The sequence below is a fragment of the Carassius gibelio genome, chromosome A13 (genome assembly GCF_023724105.1).
Source record: "Carassius gibelio isolate Cgi1373 ecotype wild population from Czech Republic chromosome A13, carGib1.2-hapl.c, whole genome shotgun sequence".
Taxonomy (NCBI): domain Eukaryota; kingdom Metazoa; phylum Chordata; class Actinopteri; order Cypriniformes; family Cyprinidae; genus Carassius; species Carassius gibelio.
Genome location: NC_068383.1, coordinates 23,936,082 through 23,961,045, shown reverse-complemented (window position 1 = coordinate 23,961,045; position 24,964 = coordinate 23,936,082). Strand labels below are relative to the sequence as shown.

At 43.6% G+C, this 24,964-nt stretch overlaps 1 protein-coding gene across 4 annotated transcripts in view; it reads right to left on the bottom strand.

Moving 5' to 3' along the window:
- Positions 1-18,046, bottom strand: part of LOC128026683 (E3 ubiquitin-protein ligase rnf213-alpha) — a 103,932-nt gene extending 85,886 nt beyond the window's left edge. For 3 of the 4 annotated variants that reach the window (XM_052613937.1, XM_052613938.1, XM_052613939.1), the window contains exons 1-5: positions 17,862-18,039; positions 12,395-12,510; positions 998-1,158; positions 337-887; positions 160-226 (exon numbers count right to left, since the gene is read on the bottom strand). In XM_052613937.1, the coding sequence (XP_052469897.1) occupies positions 160-226; positions 337-887; positions 998-1,158; positions 12,395-12,497 (882 nt within the window). In that variant the 5' untranslated portion in view covers positions 12,498-12,510; positions 17,862-18,039. Of the gene's footprint in view, positions 1-159; positions 227-336; positions 888-997; positions 1,159-12,394; positions 12,511-17,861 lie in introns of all 4 variants that reach the window. The other variant, XM_052613936.1, reaches the window with a different exon arrangement.
- Between the last annotated feature and the right edge of the window lie 6,918 nt (positions 18,047-24,964).

The following is a 24,964-nucleotide window of genomic DNA, read 5'->3' as shown; positions in this document are numbered from 1 at the left end:
GGCTGAAGCTTTAGCTCTTTCTTAAACCAGTTCCAAAATCTACTGGCACCTCAGCGAAAGGACACATTTTCTATTTCCAAATATATATATTAATTGTTTTAACTTATTAACAATTTTTATTTATCATTTCTATATGATACACAATTAATTTTAGTTTACCTTGGATTTACTCTGGGGGCCAAATACCATTTCCTGTGATGATTTCTGTGGTTCATTCTTCTGATTTCTGTCATTTTTAAAGTGAAAGTATACATTATTATTTGATATTTTCAATAAAAAAGACAAAGTAAAACTACTAGAAGCAGCAGTTATTAAGATACAAAGGCTTTGGCATACTGTTTAGTTTTGTGATTGGTTTCTGTTTCCCCACTTCCACTGTTCTTCTCAGATTCTGTGTTCTTCTGTTGACTGGAGCTGCGGTTCTTCTGCGGTTCCTCATCTGGCCGATCGGTCTCCATCTGACTGTCTGTGCTGCTCTTTAGGCTTGTATTCTGGTTCTGATAGAGAGTAGTTTGTGCTCCTGTGGTCACACTCTTCTGGCCTTTCTCAGTGTGTTGATCTGACAGCGCTGGAGGATTAGCAGGAGTGTTGGTGAGCTCTCGAGTCGATCCAGGAGCTGCACCGCTGTCCTTGCTGCTTTCAGACTGACCTTTAGCAGCACCTGAGACCTCAGGGCTTTCAGTCTCTGCTGGGCTCGGATGAGAGGAGGAATCAGCTGCTTTGTCAGAGAAGTTAGGTTTGTTAATGGAGTTAGAGTCATCACTGTCAGAAGATTGATCCTCCTGCAGTTTCAGCTCTTTATCAGTCAGAGATATATCAGAGAGTTCAGAGGTCAGAGACGAAGGCCCCTCTGTAACAACAGTTTTTTTCTTCTTTTTCTTTCTTTTCTGTAGAAGCAGGATGAGTAAAAATATGCATTATAAAGCACCAGCAACACAATCTTAAAAAAATAAAAACCTTAATCCAGGACTATTGAAATGTTAAACATGTCCAGCACCTTTTTCTTTGGGTTAGGGTAGGTCTCTTCATTTGGACGCTTCGGAGAAACATTGGCATTCTGGGAATCCAGCGCTTCTGACTCAGGTCTGAGATCAGTCATTTCTGCATCTGTGCCATGTGGAGCGTTTGAGGAGGTCTGAGACTCGTCTAGAGGCTTGGCTGATGAACACACACACACACACACACACACACACACACACACGTTTACTTAGCTATCTAAAGCGGGATATTCCATGGCGTAATGGTTTTTATACTGTACAAACCATATCTTCTCTCCTCTTACACTAACCCGACCCCTAAACCTGCCCATCACACTAAACTACACGCATATTTACACTCTCAAAAACACTTTAATTACTTTATTTTTATACCGGTTTTACAAATGAGGAAGTCCCTAAAGGAGGCTTTTGGAGATCTTTTCAGGTTTTGGTGACTTCTGGGTACTAATTTGTCCCCAAAATATAGTTAAGTAGGTATACAGACACACACACACTGACTAAAACTACAGATAACCTCTTATGAAGGCTTAGTTCATGCTGCACCTATTCTAGTTTTAAACTAGGGGTGCTCCGATCACGATCGGCCGATCATTATGCGCATCTCATCAGTAAAGCCGGTTCTCTAATCAGCGGTTAATTCCATCAGGTGCGTGATTTCACATCGAGCAGCTGTTACTACACAGAGCCGTTGTTAACTGAGAAGATGCGCAAATCCACTTCATTTTCAGCGTTTTTTGGCGCATCTTCTCAGTTAACAACGGCTCTGTGTAGTAACAGCTGCTCTATGTGAAATCAGCACCTGATGGAATTAACCGCTGATTAGAAAACCGGCTTTACTGATGAGATGCGCATAATGATCGGCCGATCGTGATCGGAGCACCCCTAGTTTAAACCCTATCTTTAGGACTGACAGTCTACACTGTAATTCCTTGAATGATGAAATCTGATCTGTTAAAATAGTGGAGTAAATAACTGGCATATCAACATCAGTCATCACAGTAAAGACTTCAGACATCGTTCTCAACACAGTTTGGTATGAAGTGGAACTGGATGTTCAACAAGAAAACAAAAATGTAGGGCAGGACTTGATTTAATTCACCTGAAAATCACTGAATGATGTCTTGTTGGCTTTCCATCCCAATGCGTTGCCGTTTTTAAAGCACATTTCTGAAAATCTTACTAAATAAAATGTAAAATATTTTGCCTTTCCAGTTTCAAGCAGCAAAAAGAATATATCGTATTTTCCAGACTACATCATCTAAAACGTGCTACAACTTATATTCTGAAGCGACTATTTACGTCAAACACACACACACTCACACACATAAAAATAAAAATCAGTTTTAGCATTGCTAATTTGACTTCACAGCCTCCGGCAGAGGTGTGTCTACGCCTCCACACACATTAACTTGCTTTGGAAATTAGTTTAGGCTTGGCATTCATAATAAACATTGTTTAAACGAACACCAGTATAAGTTATGCTATGCACTGGTATTTTACATTATTTGTATTTTATACAGTTATGTGACAAACAGAACCAATGAGGTTTGACGTAGAGGTCGGCCGATATATCGGGCCGATATTTGTCATTTTTTAATAAATCTGCATCGGCCGATATCCGTGTTTAGTAGCGCTAATTTAAAGTCAGGCACGTCGGCGGGCAGCCCCGTGTTATTGGTGCGGTGGAAAGTGCTGCTGCAGCCACTGCATGTGAAGCTTTTGGAAGATTCAACAACAGACCTGCGAGATAAAGGCAGTCAGAGAATTTCACTTTGTAAATGGTGTGGAGAAGTTGTCAGCTCTCACAAACACTGCAGCGTGATCGAGTGCTCCGTTACTCCGCCGCTCACAGACAGCACCGCGCTCGGAGAGACAGACGTCCTGGAGGCGCCCAGAACGATGGGTTACTTAACGTAATCCCAGGTTCTTTGATAACAGAGTGAGGTGTTTCACTATGGGAATCGCTTTGGGCGTGACCAACTACGGAAGCTCCTATGCCACCACGTCTGTCTTTGACAGACAGGTCGACCTGAGATCAGGCTCCGCCCCCACCTATATTACTCAGGTCGACCCCTACGAAGTCATTAAGAGAGATTTCTTCCCGTTCCTATGCAAGGAGGGAAGTGTTGGTGAAACACCTCACTCTGTTATCAAAGAACCTGGGATTACGTTAAGTAACCCATCGTTCTTTTTCTAACTTCGCTCGGTGTTTCACTATGGGAGATATAGACCACTCCCGGATTGCAACATACGCTATACCAATCATATGGGACTTGACGTGCTGACTCCTAACACTGCATGAGCTAAGGATGGCTCAGACACGTTCAGTCTATAAAATCGCACAAAAGTGTGCGGTGTGGCCCAGCTTGCTGCAGCACAGATCTCCTGGACCGAAACACCTCTGAGTAAGGCCCATGATGTCGCCATGCCCCTAGTTGAGTGGGCCCTTAAGCCCTCGGGAGGTTGGGAACCTCTGCATGCATATGCTAAGGAAATAGCTTCTACAATCCAGTGGGACAGTCGCTGACGTGACAATGGCTTCCCCTTGTGAGGAGTAGCCCATGACACGAACAGTTGGTCATTTTTCCTGAAACCTGCTGTCCTTTCTACGTACACACGAAGTGCTCGTACAGGACACAAGGCATTCAACCTCCCCTCCTCTGGAGAAGAGAACGGAGGAGGGTGAAAAGCTGCAAGATCTGTAGTTTGACATCTATATGACGAATCCACTACTTTAGGTACGAACGCCGGGTTAGGGCGAAAGGAAACCCTTGTAAACCCTGCAGAAAACTGCAGACAAGATGGGCTGACCGACAGTGCCTGTAAGTCACTCACCCTCTTAGCTGACACCAGCGCTAACAGTAGTGCTGTCTTGAGCGAGAGAAACTTTAACCCTATAGCTTCCAATGGCTCAAAAGGGTGTTGAGAAAGGGCCTCTAAGACTGTAGACAAATCCCACAATGGGACCATTCGCCTGGCCCCTGGCCTCTTACGTCGTGCCCCCTTCATAAATCGACTTATTAAAGGGTGCTGACCTGCTGTCTTGTCACCAAAACCCACATGACAAGCAGATATAGCCGCTAAGTATACCTTTATTGTAGAAAAAGCTTTCCCTTTATCTAGCAGATCCTGCAGGAAACATAAAATGTCCCTCACTGAACATTGAAAAGGGACAATATGAATCCGTCCACACCATTCATCAAAGACTCGCCACTTATTACTATACAGTGAACGAGTGGAAGAGGCTCTTGCACTCTGTATAGTGTGTATGACCGATGGGGGCAGACCTGCTGCACTTAAATTCCACCTTTCACGGGCCAGGCCCAGAGAGCTATCCTGTCTGGGTGAGGATGGTAGATTTCCCCCCCCGCTTGTGACAGGAGGTCCCTCCGGGGAGGGAGGGGCCACGGCTGACCCGACAGTAGTTGAACAATCTCGGCCACCCAAGGTCTGGAAGGCCAACGTGGGGCTATCAGTATCAGCGACAATCCCATTTCCCTCACCCTGGCTAGAGTGGGTGAAATCAGGCTCAGAGGGGGAAATGCATACAGCAGGACATTTGGCCATTGGTGGGCTAAAGCATCCACACCCAATGGTGCATTTCCGTCTGCCAGAGAGAAGTACAGAGGACATTGGGCGTTTTCCTGCGAGGCGAAGAGATCTACGACCGCCTGGCCGTATCTCTGCCATATCTGCTTCACCACCTGGGGATGAAGCTTCCACTCTCCGTACAGGGGATTTCCTCTGGACAACAAGTCTGCCCCCCTGTTCAATATCCCTGGAACATGGGTTGCCCTGATGGATAAAAGACTTATGTCGCACCACACAATCAGCTCTTTTGCCAGCTGGTGCAGCTGAAGAGAGCGTGTGCCTCCCTGTCGGTTGATATAAGCAACCACTGTGGAATTGTCTGTTTTCACTAAAACATGCTGACCCCTGATGAAGCTCAGAAAATGTTTCAGCGCTAGAAACACTGCCAACAATTCCAAGTAATTTATGTGTTTGTGAATTAGCTGAGGGGGCCAAACGCCGTTCACAGTTCTGCCCATTAGAGTCGCTCCCCAGCCCTTTAATGATGCGTCCGTCGTCATAGTGACTCTCGACGACACTGCCCCCAGGGGAATCCCCGATCTGAGGGTCGCGGGGCTTTTCCAACGTCTGAGCGCTCTGACGCACGCATACGTCACTCTCACCTGTCGGTTGAGATGACGCCGAGAACACAGACGCAGATGCGCGACCCAGCGCTGAAAGTCTCTCATTATTAGTAGTCCCAGTCGTACTACAGATATCACTGAAGCCATTAAGCCCAGCATTCGCAGGCACAGTCTGAACGGGACAACTTTCCCCGTCTGAAAACGGGAGAGACATTGAGTGAATGACGCGATCCTCCTCTCTGTCAGAGTGACTCGATAAGAGAGGGAGTTTATACTGAGCCCCAGATATTCTGCGTGCTGAGCTGGCTCTAAGCGGCTCTTTTCCATGTTTATTCTGAATCCCAAGCTGTTGAGATGCAATAACACCATATCTGCGTCTTTGATTGCTTGCTCTTTCGACGAGGCGCAAATCAGATAATCGTCTATGTACGACAGTATTCTTATCCCCCTGTTTCTCAATGGGAAAAGTGCTGCTTCCACACATTTGCTGAATACTCTTGGTGCTAGACACAGACCAAAGGGCATTGTCTGAAATTCGTAAGCAGTGCCTCGAAAAGCAAACCTGAGATACTTCCTGTGAGACGGGTAAATATCTATGTGAAAATACGCGTCTGACAGATCGATCGTCACAAACCAGTCGTTCTGGCGGATGGATCGACAAAGTGTCTTGTGTGTCAACATTTTGAATGAATATTTCCGTAGGTGCTTGTTTAACACACGGAGATCTAGAATTGGACGCAGAGATATGCTCCCCTTCTTTGGGATCACAAAGTAACGGGAATAAAAGCCCTGACAGCTCACTTCCTTTGGCACTACTCTGATGGCTCGTTTTTCTAAAAGACAGTCTATCTCGGCCGTCAGGACGCGAGCTGACTCTCCCTCGGCCGCTGAGGCTATTATACCATTGAATCTGGGTGGTTTCATGGCAAATTGAAGCCTGTATCCCCGTGAAATCGTGTTTACAACCCACGGATGAGCTGCGCATGCGCGCCAACTGAGTATGCGAGCCGAGAGAGGTCCCCTGTATACTTCCCCAACGCCGGCGCGTTTTGATGACGTCATTACCGTCTCCGCGCTGACCCCTTCTGGAGGTGCGCGCGCTCCCTCCAGCGGAGAGGCTAGGGATACACATCTCAATGTTTGGATTTTTTTGCAATCTATCGCCCTCGGCTGACTGCCTGGCTGCGATAGTGAAACATTTATTGTGTTTAATGAGTTGGGGGAGCACGTCGCCCTCAGCCTGTGGCCTGGATGCGATAATGCATTCTTTATTAAACATTCCCCTGAACTGATGGGCGTTTGAAAACCCAGTGTAAGTGCTTGGTGACACTTGAGAACGTTTTGAACTTGATTGCTTATAGCTGGAGCCCTTACTGAACTGAGAACAACAGGGCTGGACCCCCTCTTTCTCTTTGCGGGCGGAGAGAGAAGTGACGGGGAACATTCGCGTGTCAGGTCGCACGCTTCTTCTTCCGATCCTCGGGGTGGGGTGGGCGGTTTCTCGCCGCCGCGGCCGCAAATGAATGTTTCCCCCCGGGTCCGGAGCCATCAGATCTCGGACGATAGCCCACTTGCTGTCCGCTGGGAGGCGGTCTCACACTCCTAGCTCCCGTCTGCCTTCCTCTCGCCGCAGCGGCTGCTGCAAAACCTTGCCGTGCTGGCTGAGAGGGTGGTCGCGGTGTTTGCTTGCGCGGTAAACAGAGGTTAAAAGCCTCGTCCTCCTGTTTCCTGAGGGTGCTGGTTTCTCTCATTTTCTCGAGAGCTGGTCCGAAAAGGCCCTTAGTTGGGTCGAACGCAGCGTCCATCACCTCAGCTTTTTGAGCGTCGCCTAAACCAGACAGGTTCAGCCATAACGCTCTCTCACCTGAAACGGCCAAGCCCATAACACGGCCACAGCCCTGAACCGCGCCACGAGAAGAGCGGAGAATTAGGTCGTTTACCACACATATCTCGTCCCAGAGAGCTGGGTTCGGCACTCCTGTATCTAATTGTCGCCCCATCTCCTCCAAAATCTCCGCCTGGTACGCTGACAGTAAAGTCACCGCGTTCAGCGAGCACACTGACTGCGCCGCATACTTGTACATCCTCTGATAGATGGACGCGGTCAGGCGCTCCATCTTGTTCGGCAGCGAAATTTGGGAAGAGGCAGAAATAGATCGACGATATGGATGGAGGTGATAGGCCACTGAAGACTCTATCGCTGGGGGTCCGGTCAGCCCCAGCTCTCCCATTCCTTGGATCTCAAGTTTAGAGCATCCCTTGGTCGGGAGCTTGCTCTTAAAGGGGCTACCCCAATGGCGGGACATCTCCTTCATGCACGCCGGCACGGCGGGTAGGAGTTGTCTCGTTGTGGTTAGAGCAGGCGGTAGCCTTTTCCCGTCATAAAGGTCCCTCTCTGCTCCCTCTGAATCCTGGGCCGCGGGCCACGCTAGGCCCAGTTTTGCCGCGGCTCGCTTGCATACCTCGTGCAGGTTACTGTCTGCCTGCGAGCCAGTGTCAGTCGCGCTAGGAGGTCTAGACTGCTGGACAGGGAAGAGAGAGTTGTCTTCCTCCTCCTCTTCGTCCATGTCCAAGTCGAGGAGGTCAGAGTTAGCATCGCCCTCTGCGTCCTCGTCTCCCGGCTCCTCATCCTCGTGTGCGAGAAGGCCATCGAACAGAGGAGGCATATCCGGGGATTCGGCTTCCATCATCTCAGCCCAGCTCGTCGTAGTAGCTCGCTGATGATCGTTAGCCTTAGTTTTCGCGATGGTTCCAGCCAGACATGGGTCCTGCTGACTAGCCACCGCCACTCTCAGCCTTCTCTCCAAAATTTTAACCGGCAATGACGCACAGTGAACGCACGTTTGTGGGTCCGCAAGCGACGTTTGAGCGTGCTTGGCGCCCATGCACACAATGCACATGGGATGGGGATCCCTGCCCGAGACGGTTGCTCCACATGATGATGGACACGGGCGGGGTGCGGGTTCCTTCTTCGACTCATTCCCTTTGGCGGGGGTAATGACTGTCGACATGACGGCTGGAGAGAGAAAGAGAGATTCGAAGACTCGTCGTAACACGTTAGTCCGATTAATGGTTCACAGGGTAGTTAGCCCTTTTCGCGGCTCGCCCTGACGCGTAAAGCCTATGGTGGCTTGACACCACTGAAAATCCTATCGTCGTGATAACACGCGATAATCTGAACAGAATAGCTCGCCTTGACGCGGACACTATTCGGTGTGACACTCAACCCAGTACCAATCCAATCCACTGATGTCGCGTTCGGTAGCGTACTCCAATGACGGCCCGCCAGTTGAACAGTTAAGCGAAATCAGCGAAAAGTTCGGACTTGCTGAGAGAGCTTGTAGTCCCTCACGGGAAGAAAGCGAGAATGACTTCGTAGGGGTCGACCTGAGTAATATAGGTGGGGGCGGAGCCTGATCTCAGGTCGACCTGTCTGTCAAAGACAGACGTGGTGGCATAGGAGCTTCCGTAGTTGGTCACGCCCAAAGCGATTCCCATAGTGAAACACCGAGCGAAGTTAGAAAAAGAACGGTGAATCACATGTGTTCGGAAGCATGGTTTGATGCAGACAATAACCAGCTTTCCATCCAACTCATTTGTATTTAGGGATGTCAATATTTGATAATTTCCATGATCGATGAAGGGGAAAACATCAAGATATCAGCAGCACATATCGTCCATCACTGACTCTGACCTGTAAACATCGGCTATAGAAAAACCCACACCGGTCTCTAGTTTGATGTTATTAGTTGTATGAACATATTTCATGTTTATGGCCTTTTTGGAGCTTGAAACCTTTGGACTTTCATTGTACAGACAGAAACAGCTGAAGCAGTCTTCAGATCAGAAAAAAATATTACATTTTGATGGAGATTACGAACATATTTTTTAATGTCTATTTAAATGTTAACTCATTTGTATTTAGGGATGTCAATATTTGATAATTTCCATGATCGATCGTCGTTTAAATTAACGATCCATTAATAAGCTTAATGCTGCAAAATGCGTCTGCAGCAGTATTATTATTATGTGCAAAAGCCACTTGGAAAAACAGCTTTCTCATCCGAATTAAAGGGGGTTTAGTCTGAATAAAATGCTAGTAGCAGGACTGTAAAATGAATAAATGTGATTATGATCATTTGATGAAATGAAGAGAGCGCGCCATACACTGGAGATCATTTATCTTTGTTGACTGTTTCTCGTCGAGGAGACCGCTGAATGCGCCTCTTTAAATGGTTTCGTGCTGCTCGTTGTTGTATTTTAAAACGCAACTGCAATGTTTTCAAATGATACTTAGTATTAAAAATAAAATGATCCTAAACGTAACTGTGGCGCTTGTGGCTGGGCTGTGCAGTCAGTGAACCGCTTTTTCACATCAAACATTTTATTCAAGTATTATGACCAGCACTTTTTTGTTTGATACTGTTCTGCGAAATGTTCGATTTTGAATTTTTGCCTTCCACTAGGCCTATTTGTTTAAAAAAAATCCTGCATTTGAGTGCATGCATGCTTGTATTCGATGACGAGCGAGCGCGGGTTTGACTAGATGTATTTGGAGGTTATTGCTCACGTCTCGTTCTGCACATATCCATACGTTTCCATATTCGCAATGTATCTGAATGTTAAACTATAATATTTTTTTCATGTAATCTAGACAGAAAAGATGATCCTTAAACACGTCCTTGGCATAAATAACAGCAGAGTGGTCCGGTATACGGTCTATTTAAACTGACCAGTGTAACCTTTTATATGTTTGGTTGACTGTACTTTATTTTAATAATGAACAGACTTCGATGTAAGTTTGAAATTAGAAAGCACTTTAGATGTTCTGTGTCATTTATACCAAACACAAATGTTGCTGGTTGCTAGTGTGTTTGCAGCACTACTGTTATTTATTTTTTATATATTTAATTTTTTATATTTTTCAGTTTAATTGATTTTTATTTATATATTTTTTTTATTTAAATGTATGTTTAAGTTAACATTTGTGTTGTAACAAACTTGAAAACTTCTGGTTGATAAATGCTCTAAAACTTTTATGTAACTGATTGCCTTTATATACATACATATACATAAATGATGATAAGTTTAGAGATGCTGTGCATCCACTTATTATTAGTGTGATATGTTAGCATGCAAATGAAGGGGAAAACATCAAGATATCAGCAGCACATATCGTCCATCACTGACTCTGACCTGTAAACATCGGCTATAGAAAAACCCACACCGGTCTCTAGTTTGATGTTATTAGTTGTATGAACATATTTCATGTTTATGGCCTTTTTGGAGCTTGAAACCTTTGGACTTTCATTGTACAGACAGAAACAGCTGAAGCAGTCTTCAGATCAGAAAAAAATATTACATTTTGATGGAGATTACGAACATATTTTTTAATGTCTATTTAAATGTGTAAACTGAACAGAGATGACATCACTGAATTCAATGATGAACTGCCTTTAACTATCATTCTGCATTATTGACACACTGTTTTCCAAATGAATGTTGTTCAGTTGCTTTGACGCAATGTATTTTGTTTAAAGCGCTATATAAATAAAGGTGACTTGACATCCACCCCCCCCCCCCTGGAATAACCAGATTTAATGAATCATGCTCAAGAAGACCAGAAACATGTTTATTGATTTGATGTTGTTGATTTAAGCATCAGCACAAAGACATTCTTCAACATCACCTGATAACAGCTGTGTGGAAACAGAAGACGGGAAACTCTTATCATGTTCTTCATGAGGACATTAGACAACATAAGCAACATGTACACCTTCAGATTAACACACACACACACACACACACACCACCGCTCAAACGGTTCAGGACGGGAAGATTTGTACATATTTCTAAAAGGAAGTCTCTTCTGCTCACCTAGACTTCATTTATTTGATCCAAAATACAGCAGAAACAGTAATATTGTGAAATATCATTACAATGTACAATAACTGTTTTCTATATGAATATAAATTAAAGTGTAATGTATTTCTGTGATGCTTCGCTGTATTTTCAGCATCATTCCTCCAGTCTTCATTCACAAGTTCACCCTAACATCTAATCTGAAGGCGAATAGTAGGCATATTTTGGCGTCCTGTCCTGGGAGAGGGGTCCGGGCCCGGAGCACAGCCCGAACCCAAATAACTCCCCCTATCCTTAATTTGGGAAAAATAGATTAGAAGTGAGGAGTTGGGGTGGAGGAGGGATGCTGAAAAACTGTGGTGGGACAGGAGGTAGGAAGACTGGATATATACACGCTTGTGTGCTATTTAAGATGATTAGCTAAAGATGCACCTGTGCCAAATTGGATGATTATCTGATCGTGCTTTTCCCGAACTTTGTTAATAAAACCACATGTGTCACATGATCTTCAGAAATCAGAATAATATGATTTACTGCTCAAGAAACATTTCTGATTATTATCAATGTTGAACACAGTTTTTCAGCATTATTTGATGAATATAAAGTTCAAAAGAACAGCATTTATCTGAAATATAAAGCTTATGTAACATTATCACTAGTTCACTACCATTCAAAAGGGGTCATGTGACACTGAAGACTGGAGGATTGAGGATAAATTCAGCTTTGATCACAGAAATAAATTACATTTTTACTATATATATCCACATAGAAAACAATTATTTTTAATTGTAATAATATTTCAGAATATTACTGTTTTGCTGTATTTTTGATCAAATAAATGAAGCCTTGGTGAGCAGAAGAGATTTCTTTTAGAAACATAAACAATCTTACCGTCCAGAACGGTTTGATATAGTGTAGATTGTGTCTGAAACAGCTCATTCATTCACTATATAGTGCAGGAGTCACCTAAAGTTCCTCGCTCCTGCATAGAGACCTAAACTCAGCTAATAATTCCTCATCTAATGAGCAAGCTTGTGATTGATCAAGTAATGTGTGGACATTATTAATCTTTCAATTAAACCAGTAAAGTATGGTTGTGTTTGGTTATACTTTGGGCTGTGGCACTTCATGATAAAGTGAATACACACATAACTATATGGAGAAAGACCACTGACCACAGGGAAGTGAACTTAGACACCAAACTGCTTTAGATGTTACATGTCCTGTCTAAATGTCAAAGTAAATTAGATTTTGTCTTCATTATTCAATTAAACTTTAACAATAAAAATGAAAGTAAAAGTATTACTAAAACTATGCATAAATAATTGTAAGAAACAACAGAAAGAACAAACACAATGTAAGGGAAGACTCAGTGCTTACGTGTATCTGTGTCACAGGACTGGGACGACAGCTTCCATCCACACTCACTGCAGAACTTGGGTGCCTTCTCCAGAGACTCATGACTGCACTGAAGACACTTCATTCTGAGGAGACGTCTGCAAAGAGCACAAGTGTGAGGAGTGAGGGGATCTGCCCTAATAACAGTCCCAGGAGTCCTGAGAGCTCACACGTTCATCATCTAGAATCTCCATCAGATGTGTTCGGGAGCTCACAGGTGGAGAAGTGGAGATGTGGAGAGGTGGAGAAGTGGAGAGGTGGAGAAGTGGAGATGTGGAGAGGTGTTGAGGTGGAGATGTGGAGAAGTGGAGAGGTGGAGATGTGGAGAAGAGGAGAGGTGGAGTGGAGGAGAAGAGGTGGAGATGTGGAGAAGTGGAGAGGTGGAGAGGTGGAGAGGTGGAGAGGTGGAGAAGTGGAGAGGAGGAGAGGTGGATAAGTGGAGAGGTGGAGAGGAGGAGAAGAGGAGAGGTGGAGAAGTGGAGAAGAGGAGAGGTGGAGAGGAGGAGAAGAGGTGGAGAGGTGGAGAGGAGGAGAGGTGGAGAGGGGGAGAGGTGGAGAAGAGGAGAGGTGGAGAAGTGGAGAAGAGGAGAGGTGGAGAGGAGGAGAAGAGGTGGAGAGGTGGAGAGGGGGAGAGGTGGAGATGTGGAGAGGTGGAGAAGTGGAGAGGTGGAGAGGTGGAGAGGTGGAGAGGTGGAGAAATGGAGAGGAGGAGAAGAGGTGGAGATGTGGAGAAGTGGAGAGGTGGAGAGGTGGAGAGGTGGAGAGGTGGAGATGTGGAGAAGAGGAGAGGTGGAGTGGAGGAGAAGAGGTGGAGATGTGGAGAAGTGGAGAGTTGGAGATGTGGAGAGGTGGAGAAGTGGAGAGGTGGAGAAGTGGAGAGGTGGAGAGATGGAGAAGTGGAGAGGTGGAGAAGTGGAGAGGTGGAGAAATGGAGAGGAGGAGAAGAGGAGAGGTGGAGAAGAGGAGAGGTGGAGAGGTGGAGAAGTGTTGAGGTGGAGAGGTGGAGAAGAGGAGAGGTGGAGATGTGGAGAGGTGGAGAAGTGGAGAGGTGGAGAAGTGGAGAAGAGGAGAGGTGGAGTGGAGGAGAAGAGGTGGAGATATGGAGAAGTGGAGAGGTGGAGATGTGGAGAGGTGGAGAAGAGGAGAGGTGGAGAAGTGGAGAGGTGGAGAGGTGGAGAGGAGGAGAAGTGGAGAGGTGGAGAAATGGAGAGGAGGAGAAGAGGAGAGGTGGAGAGGTGGAGAAGTGTTGAGGTGGAGAGGTGGAGAAGAGGAGAGGTGGAGAAGTGGAGAGGTGGAGATGTGGAGAGGTGGAGAGGTGGAGAGGAGGAGAAGAGGAGAGGTGGAGAGGTGGAGAAGAGGAGAGGTGGAGAGGTGGAGAAGTGGAGAGGTGGAGAAGAGGAGAGATGTGGAGAAGTGGAGAGGTGGAGATGTGGAGAGGTGGAGATGTGGAGAAGTGGAGAGGTGGAGAGGTGGAGATGTGGAGAGGTGGAGATGTGGAGATGTGGAGAGGAGGAGAAGAGGAGAGGTGGAGAGGTGGAGAAGTGGAGAAGAGGAGAGATGGAGAGGAGGAGAAGAGGTGGAGATGTGGAGAAGAGGAGAGGTGGAGAAGAGGAGAGGTGGAGAAGTGGAGAGGTGGAGATGTGGAGAAGTGGAGAGGTGGAGATGTGGAGAGGTGGAGAAGAGGAGAGGTGGAGAAGAGGAGAGGTGGAGAGGTGGAGAAGAGGAGAGAGGTGGAGAGGTGGAGATGTGGAGAGGTGGAGATGTGGAGAGGTGGAGAGGTGGAGAGGTGGAGATGTGGAGAGGAGGAGAAGAGGAGAGGTGGAGAAGTGGAGAGGTGAAGAAGTGGAGAAGTGGAGAAGAGGAGAGATGGAGAGGATGAGAAGAGGTGGAGATGTGGAGATGTGGAGAGGTGGAGAGGTGGAGAAGTGGAGAGGTGGAGAAGTGGAGAGATGGAGAGGTGGAGAAGTGGAGAGGTGGAGAAGAGGAGAGGTGGAGAGGTGGAGAAGAGGAGAGGTGGAGAGGTGGAGAAGTGTTGAGGTGGAGAGGTGGAGAAGAGGAGAGGTGGAGAAGTGGAGAGGTGGAGATGTGGAGAGGTGGAGAAGTGGAGAGGTGGAGATGTGGAGATGTGGAGAGGTGGAGAAGTGGAGAGGTGGAGAGGAGGAGAAGAGGAGAGGTGGAGAAGTGAAGAGGTGGAGAAGAGGAGAGATGTGGAGAAGTGGAGAGGTGGAGATGTGAAGAGGAGAGATGTGGAGAAGTGGAGAGGTGGAGATGTGGAGAGGTGGAGATGTGGAGAAGTGGAGAGGTGGAGATGTGGAGAGGTGGAGAAGTGGAGAGGAGGAGAAGAGGAGAGGTGGAGAAGTGGAGAGGTGGAGAAGTGGAGAAGAGGAGAGATGGAGAGGAGGAGAAGAGGTGGAGATGTGGAGAAGTGGAGAGGTGGAGATGTGGAGAGGTGGAGAAGTGGAGAGATGGAGAGGTGGAGAGGAGGAGAAGTGGAGAGGTGGAGAAATGGAGAGGATGAGAAGAGGTGGAGATGTGGAGAAGTGGAGAGGTGGAGAGGTGGAGAAGTGGAGAGGTGGAGAAGTGGAGAGGTGGAGATGTGGAGAGGTGGAGAAGTGGAGATGTGGAGAGGTGGAGAGGTGGAGAAGAGGAGAGGTGGAGATGTGGAGAAGTGGAGAGGTGGAGAGGAGGAGAAGAGGTGGAGATGTGGAGAAGTGGAGAGGTGGAGATGTGGAGAAGTGGAGAGGTGGAGAGATGGAGAAGTGGAGAGGTGGAGAAGTGGAGAGGTGGAGAGGTGGAGAAGTGGAGAAGTGGAGAGGTGGAGAAATGGAGAGGAGGAGAAGAGGTGGAGAAGTGGAGAGGTGGAGAGGAGGAGAAGAGGAGAGGTGGAGAAATGGAGAGGAGGAGAAGAGGTGGAGATGTGGAGAAGTGGAGAGGTGGAGATGTGGAGAGGTGGAGAAGTGGAGAGGTGGAGAAGTGGAGAAGTGGAGAGGTGGAGAGATGGAGAAGTGGAGAGGTGGAGAAGTGGAGAGGTGGAGAGGAGGAGAAGTGGAGAGGTGGAGAAATGGAGAGGAGGAGAAGTGGAGAGGTGGAGAAATGGAGAGGAGGAGAGGTGGAGAAGAGGAGAGGTGGAGAAGTGGATAGGTGGAGAGGGGGAGAGGCAGAGAGGGGGAGAGGCGGAAAGGTGGAGAGGTGGAGAGGCGGAGAAGAGGAGAGCTGGAGAGGTGGAGAAGAGGAGAGCTGGAGAGGTGGAGAGGCGGAGAGGAGGAGAGACGGAGAGGTGGAGAAGAGGAGAGCTGGAGAGGTGGAGAAGAGGAGAGCTGGAGAGGCGGAGAGGAGGAGAGGTGGAGAGGAGAAGAAGAGGAGAGGTGGAGTAACATGAGGTGCTCTGCTGCCCACACCAGATACTGACTGATTCATTCCCACGATATCACTCTTCTTATCAATCGTGACCAAACTATCTCTTCCAGGATTATTTGATGAGAGTTCAATAGAACAGCAACATTATAAATGTCTATATACTGTTAGTTTGGATGAATTTAATACTTCATTGCTGAATAAAAGTATTAATTTCTATAATAAAATAAAATAAATAAAAAAAATCTAGCTGACTCCAAACTTTTGAACAGCAGTGATAATGTTGTAAAAGCTTTATATTTCAGATAAATGCTGTTCTTTTGAACTTTATATTCATCAAATAATCCTGAACAAAATACTGTGTTCAACACTGATGATAATCAGAAATGTTTCTTGAGCAGTAAATCATCATATTATTCTGATTTCTGAAGATCATGTGACACTGAAGACTGGAGGAATGATGATCCACACAGGAAACAGTTATTTTACATTGTAATGATATCTCACACTATTACTGTTTCTGCTGTATTTTGGATCAAATAAATGAAGCCTTGGTGAGCAGAAGAGACTTCCTTTAGAAACATTAAACAATCTTACCGTTCTAAACCTTTTGACTGGTAATGTATGTATAGGCCATATAATATATTACACACACACAGACAGACAGACACACACACACACACACACACACACAGACAGATACAGACACACACACACACACACACACACACACAGAGAGACAGATACACACACACACACACACACACACACAGACAGATACACACACACACACACACACACACACACACACACACACACACAGAGAGACAGATACACACACACACACACACACACACACACACACATACAGACCGATAGACACACACACACACACACACAGAAAGATACAGACGCACACACACACACACACACAGACAGATACAGACACACACACACACACACACACAGACAGATACAGACACACACACACACACACACACACACAGACATACAGACCGATAGACACACACACACACACAGACAGATACAGACACACACACACACACACACAGACAGATACAGACACACACACACACACAGACAGACAGACACACACACACACACACAGAAAGACAGACAGACAGACAGACAGACAGACAGACACACACACACACACACACACACACACACACATACAGACCGATAGACACACACACACACACACACACACACAGACAGACAGACACACACACACACACACAGAGACAGAGACACACACACACACACACACACACACACCTGTAACATTCAATCATTCAAACTAATTTTTATTACATGTTGCTACACTTTGTTGTGCCGAACCCTGATTAAATCTCTGGGAAAAGCCCGCCTTTCGTAACAGCCTCTTTCATAACAGAAAAATAATCACGAATAGATAATATATAAACTGAACGTAAATTAATATAGAAATGAGTCAATAAAAAAACTTGTTGACTTCTACATGTTGACCATTAGAGGCCGCTGTTGCTCAATTCACGGAGAAGTAAAAGTCAAGAAGAAACCGACCATAAAATGAAACTATAATAATTTATAGACATTACGAGTTTAATCATCAAGCGTTAAGATGGATATATGTGTAGAAATCTAATATTTACACATACAATTGCTTTAACGTTATATAATTTAACGTCAGGCATGACGTGTCTGAATGGCGAACCTTTATTTCACAACCATCCATCTTCTAATCTAACCTATTAAACAACACAAAACACGTCTTACACCTACTGACAGCTTAACATCACGGTCTGTGCATAATAAACTAGTATTATATCAGTAAAACTGCACAACACACAGCCAGAAATACGACAGCGCTAGTTCACACAGGCAAGCCAAGCTAAGCAGAATCAGCTCAGAAGTTTACATAAATGAATAAACAGCCAGTTCGAGTGTTATTTTAGCTGCAGAGACGAGATGATGTATGATATATTAATGGCCGATCCAGACGAACTCGCAGTTTGAGCTCTTCCTCGTATGACAGATGCTAACGCTAAACAGACACAGATTATAAGAGAAGACCCTCAGGTTTGTGTCTTACCTGTAGTGCAGGTGTGCTCAGTTGTCACGGATCAGTACACACACACGTGAAACGGCATGTCCTCGTGTATTTGACACTCACAACACAGATCTGATCCCGTCCATAAGCTACACAGTCACGCGATGAAGCTAACGTCACTGGGGAAGAGCTAGGCGCTAAAACATCTCTCAACTTTCGTTTCATCAAAAATGGGCGTGAGTTTCATGTTTATCCAAAACTACAATCCAATAAAACCCATGGAACAAGGATTCTTCAGAAACCACGAGATGAAACTGATATTTTAATAAACTGACTTTAATAAAATATCTTGCTCATAATTATTTTAAATTATAATATTTGTTATTCAGAAGGATCAAACTGTACTGTACAAGTACAGTGTCTTTAGAAAATACCACGCCCCTCAGTTATTTTTCATTCAGGTCAAAGTAAAGCACATTAAATGTAGGCCTATTTCCCCCCACACATTTGGTAATTATAAAATACGCTAAAAAAAAAAAATTCAGACAGGTGAAAGTAAAACCATTTGACTGAAAATATTCTGCATTTATTTCGCTGCACTTATTTAAAGTAATTAAAGACAATTATTTACACTGTACATGTTCTGCTTAATGTGATTAGAGGCCATCAGCTTCTGAACTAAACAAACTAAAACATAATGTAATGTAAAAAAAAAAAAAAAAAAAAAAAAAAAAAACATTAACAGAATAAATGAATGCTTAATACAGGCACATAAAATCACCATGAAATAAAATTGAAATTTCTTATTGTTTTATGGAATATTGCAATATTTATTATAAATCCGTGCTCATCACTTTATTTTAAATTCATGTGCGATTGTAATCTTTATTAAAAATGCACCGACATCTCTTTGATGACATGTTTACTGGCACGAGGGTGGGGTAACCTGTCACTCACATGACATCTGCATTTGTATTTTGCTGCCGTCCCTGTTGGACAGTGTTTTCTCTACTTCCTGTTGGCCTTCTGTAGCTAATCGCAGCTCCGTGTAGCTGTTTTAATTTTTTTTTTCTCTAGAATCTTTATCTTACTATCACTCTCTGTTTTTTTAAGTGATAAAATGTAACTTAATTCACACCATATTTCTGATATTATCGATCAATCTTGTCAGATTAATTTAGATTGTTCACTTTTATTTTTTATTTCTATTTATTTTATATCAATGAGTGCAGGACACCTGCAAAGCGTTAGCACTCCTTAGCTTGTCATTAGCGTTTTCATTCGAACCTATCGCTGTTTTCTTTTCTCCTCTCCTCTTTCTCGCTCCAGTTTTTCACGTTCATCAAACAACCGCAGTAAGAATATTTCATCAAGCACGGTGAATAATGGCTTCTCCTACAATTGTTATTTGCACCTCTTGCCACATGTACAGTTTATCTATCTCTGTCGCTGATGAGGGATTCACATGTGATAAATGCAGGGAAATAGTTAGGCTGACAGAGAAGATTTCAGAATTAGAGACACGCATCCAAACTTTAATTGAGGACAGTAAGAATGTTAGGGCTCTAGATACGGCTTTGGATGCGTCTAGCTCAGGGATTCCTGTACATTGTCCGGTTCCAGCAGAGCCCCTGCAGCAGGGCAACTGGGTGACGGTGAGGCAGCGTAGTCGTGGGTCAAAACACCGCTCTTCTGTTCCGATCAAAACATTAAACAGGTTCTCCCCACTCAGTGATGCACCCACTGAGAAACCTGATGAAAGTGCTCTAGTTATTGGTGATTCTATTGTACGGAACGTGAATATAGAGACACCAGCCACCAAGTGCTGGCTAATGCTAAACGTAAATACAGTAAGATTGTTATTTATGCCGGCGCTAATGATGTTCGACTTCGCCAGTCGGAGATCACTAAAAATAACTTTAAAGAGGTGTGTGAACTTGCAAGCACGATGTCAGACACTGTAATATGCTCTGGTCCCCTCCCTGCTTACCGTGGTGACGAGATGCATAGCAGATTGTCATCACTCAATGGCTGGATGTCTAAGTGGTGCCCACAGAATAACATAGGTTTCATAGACAATTGGACGAGCTTTTGGGGCAGACCTGACCTGTTTAAAAGAGATGGTCTTCATCCCTCCTGGGGTGGTGCTGCTCTTCTGTCTAGAAATATGGCACATAGTCTTAGAGTTCATACTTGACTAACTGGGGCCCAGGTCAGGAAGCAGACAGACTGGCTAAACCGACCGTCTGCTAGCTGCCTCCCGTCACAGAGGTCAGTTAATTCTCAGCACATAGAGACTGATAAAGCTTGGCTTATTGAATACCAAATCCCTTTCTACGAAAACACTTTTTGTAAATAATATGATCACTGATCATAATCTAGATGTGCTCTGTTTGACAGAAACCTGGCTAAAACCTGATGATTACATTATTTTAAATAATGTAATCCACCCCCCAAGATTACTGTTATAAACATGAGCCGCGTCAAGTGATGATATCTCAGATCATTATTTAGTTCTGTGTAAACTTCATATAGCCAAAGTTGAAAATTCTACTTCTTGTTACAAGTATCGAAGAACCATCACTTCTACCACAAAAGACTGCTTTTTAAGTTATCTTCCTGATGTATCCAAATTCCTTAGCATATCCAAAACCTCAGAACAACTTGATGATGTAACAGAAACTATGGACTCTCTCTTTTCTAGCACTTTAAATACAGTTGCTCCTTTACGCTTAAGGAAGGTTAAGGAAACCAGTTTGAGGCCATGGTATAATGAGCATACTCGCACCCTAAAGAGAGCAGCCCGAAAAATGGAGCGCAGCTGGAGGAAAACAAAACTAGAGGTATTTCGTATTGCTTGACGAGATAGTAACCTATTCTACAGAAAAGCATTAAAAACTTCTAGATCCGATTACTTTTCTTCTCTTTTAGAAGAAAACAAACATAACCCCAGGTATTTATTCAACACAGTGGCTAAATTAATGAAAAATAAAGCCTCAACAAGTGTTGACATTTCCCAACACCACAGCAGTAATGACTTTATGAACTACTTTACTTCTAAAATCGATACTATTAGAGATAAAATTGCAACCATTCAGCCGTCAGCTACAGTATCACATCAGACAGTGCACTATAGACCCCCTGAGGAGCAGTTCCACTCATTCTCTACTATAGGAGAGGAAGAATTGTATAAACTTGTTAAATCATCTAAACTTACAACATGTATGTTACACCCTATACCATCTAAGCTCCTTAAAGAGGTGCTTCCAGAAGTCATAGATCCTCTTCTGACTACTATTAATTCCTCATTGTCATTAGGATATGTCCCCAAAACCTTCAAACTGGCTGTTACTAAGTCTCTCATCAAAAAAACACAACTTGACCCCAAAGAATTAGTTAATTATAGACCAATCTCGAATCTCCCTTTTCTGTCCAAGATACTAGAAAAGGTGGTATCCTCACAATTATATTCCTTCTTAGAGAAAAATGGTATATGTGAGGATTTCCAGTCAGGATTTAGACCGTATCATAGTACTGAGACTGCTCTCCTTAGAGTTACAAATGATCTGCTCTTATCATCTGATCGTGGGTGTATCTCTCTATTAGTTTTATTGGATCTTAGTGCTGCGTTTGACACAATTGACCACAGCATTCTTTTGCATAGACTTGAACACTTTGTTGGCATCAGTGGAAGTGCATTAGCATGGTTTAAATCGTACTTACATGACCGCCATCAGTTCGTAGCAGTGAATGAAGAGGTATCATATCGAACACAAGTGCAGTATGGAGTACCTCAAGGCTCAGTACTAGGGCCGCTACTCTTCAAGCTTTAAATGTTACCCTTGGGAGATATCATCAGGAAACATGGTGTTAGCTTTCACTGTTATGCTGATGATACTCAGCTCTATATCTCTTTGCGGCCCAGTGACACACACCAATTTGAAAGACTAATGGAATGCATAGTCAATATAAAAAACTGGATGACGAGTAACTTTTTATTGCTAAATTCTGAAAAAACAGAGGTGTTAATTATAGGACCTAAATTAGGGTGTAATAATATTACAAAGTTGTAATAATCTAGAACACTGTCTAAGACTTGGTGGCTGCTCTGTCAATTCTTTGTCAACAGTTAGGAACCTAGGTGTGCTTTTTGATCGCAATTTTTTCTTAGAAAGCCACATTTCTAGCATTTGTAAAACTGCATTTTTCCATCTCAAAAATATATCTAAATTACAGCCTATGCTCTCAATGTCAAATGCAGAAATGTTAATCCATGCATTTATGACTTCAAGGTTAGATTATTGTAATGCTTTATTGGATGGTTGTTCTGCACGCCTAGTAAACAAACTACAGCTAGTCCAAAATGCAGCAGCAAGAGTTCTTACTAGAACCAGGAAGTATGAACATATTTGTCACGTCCGGGATACAAGGATTCACGGAGAGAGAACCAATTGCGAGTACGTCTTTATTAAGGGGTAATCCAAAGAGAATAAACAGTCCAGGCATGAGTCGAAACCCAAACATCAATCCAACATAAACCAAACATGAACACAGGGCAAGGGCACGAACTGACGGACATGAATTAAACAAGGACTCTGTGACACATATTAAGACAGACTGTGTTAAATACACAAGGAGAGACAAACGCTAATGGGAAATTGACAGAGTGTAATGATTGGTAACTAGTGACAGCTGGGTGCAATAATTAAGCAGAGAATGTGAGGAATGTGGTTCATAAAGTGACAGACACCTTGGGGAAGGAGGATATCTAGTGGATTCCCAGGGAACACAACCCAGACATTGTGACAATATTAGCCCGGTCCTGTCTGCACTGCACTGGCTCCCTATCAAACATCGTATAGTTTTTAAAATATTGATTATTACTTATAAAGCCCTGAATGGTTTAGCTCCTCCGTATTTTAATGAGGTCCTTTTGCATTATAATCCTCTACGTCCGCTACGTTCTCAAAACTCAGGCAATTTGATAATGCCTAAAATATCAAAATCAACTGCGGGCGGCAGATCGTTTTCCTATTTGGCGCCTAAACTCTGGAATAACCTACCTAACATTGTTCGGGAGGCAGACACACTCTTGCAGTTTAAATCTAGATTAAAGACCCATCTCTTTAACCTGGCTTACACATAACATACTAATATGCTTTTAATATCCATATCCGTTAAAGGATTTTTAGGCTGCATTAATTAGGTAAACCGGAACTGGGTACACTTCCCAATAACACCCTATGTACAGTAGGTTGACCAGCTAAATGGGCTTTACCGCCAGGTATACCGCTGTGGCCAGGGGCGTCGCACCCGTGGGGGATGTGGGGGTTTTAACACCCACACTTTTCCCGGTGAGAGGGTTCGACACCCGCACGTTTTCTGCAGTTTTTCCGCAGTTTTGCACAAACGCCTTACTACAGTCGCTTCTCCGTTTCCGGCTTTGAGTGTGACCAGCTGATGATTGGCTGTTCTGCCTTAAGTCCCGCCTCTCTTGGCGTGTTATCGGTCAGCTCGTGCTGAGGAGGCGGGAACTTATGGTTATGGTTATTTATGTCTCCCTTTTCCAGGTACTTTGAATGAGTGTTTATGCTTTCGAGTTTTTTTAAATAAGCTTGATATGTGTTTGAGTAGATGTTCTGTTATCGTTTTGTTGACATTTCAAGTGTTTGTTTGCATTCCTGTTGAAGAACTATGAAAGAAAAGTGTATATTATTTTAATGTTTAAAAACAGTAAATTGTTACATTATTTATACCACCAGAGAAATAGCTTTGTGTGGGCGTTTTTTTTCTCCCCTTTTATGTTTTTTTTATTTATTATTTTTTTATGTAGGGTTATTTTTTCCCAGCCAAACGCTGCAAGAACTTCAAGCCCTGCATTTTTTACCCCTCTGTCAATGTATTCATCATTTGTATTGTTTATAAACAAACCACATCCATCCCCCACACTTTTGAAAAGCTTGCTACGCCGCTGGCCGTGGCAGTGCCCGCGGCATTAACTGAATTCAGTTGCGTGTTAAAATAATTCGCTTAACTACCGCCAGGTGGCGCAAAGGGATGAATTTTGAACTGACTGTAATAATAAAATGACGGTTTGTAAACTTAGATGAAAGGACACGTAAAACATCAATAGCATTATATTATAAAATTATAACATCCTTAAAAACCATTATAACATTTAAAGTAAGAGTTAATTTTAAAAAGTGGGATAGTCTTAGGCTACAGTAAAAATGTAAACGAAAGTCTTACTGCATGCTATTGTCATTAAACAGTCACAAAATGTTAAATGTTCTAATCCGTGTGTGTGTTCCTATATATATATATATATATATATATAGGAACACACACACACACAGATTTAAAAATATATATATTGCTTAGCAAAAATAAATAAATAAAATCCTTCAAGTTCCATATGAGGAACGAAATGAGCCTCACGCGAAATGAGCCTCACGCGCACATATTCATTGTAAACAGCGCAGTTCAGCATGAGCAACGGTCTACTGTGGCATATTTTTGCTCTTTATAATATTTTTCCGTCGATACTGAAACACACGTGAACCACAAAGCCTATTTTACCTAATAAATAATAGTTTAGCTGCAAATACTCAACATCACGAATATGGAAACATTTGGATGTGTCCAGAATGAGAGAGGTAAACCCAACAGGTAAGCTAAGTGGATATACTGTATATCAATTTATTTTATTTACTTATTTATTTCGTGTTTATCCCATTTTTTTCATTGCATATGAAAATTTAAGAATAAAAAAAATCCTCCTACCCCCTAAAAATTCCTTCCTCGCAGTTGCTCAATTGTGGACGATGTAAAAGTGTGTGATATAAAGGTTGCTGTCCCATTTTATACATGAATTGTTAATTTTAAAAAATCTAATTATTTTGTTAGTTTCATGGTAACATGCAATCAAGGTCTTCTGTTATATGGGCTATATTTAATATTCACTGTGGCATTTTCACCCGTTTAAACTTAAAATTCCATGAGATTTTAAATTATATAAATTCAGATTTAAACTAGTATAAAAACGCATTAAATTGCTTCAGTTATTTCTATAAGCTAAAGTAGCCAACCTTAAAAATGTGTTGTCATGACTTTTTCATTGCATTTTTTTTACAGTCTGATAACGA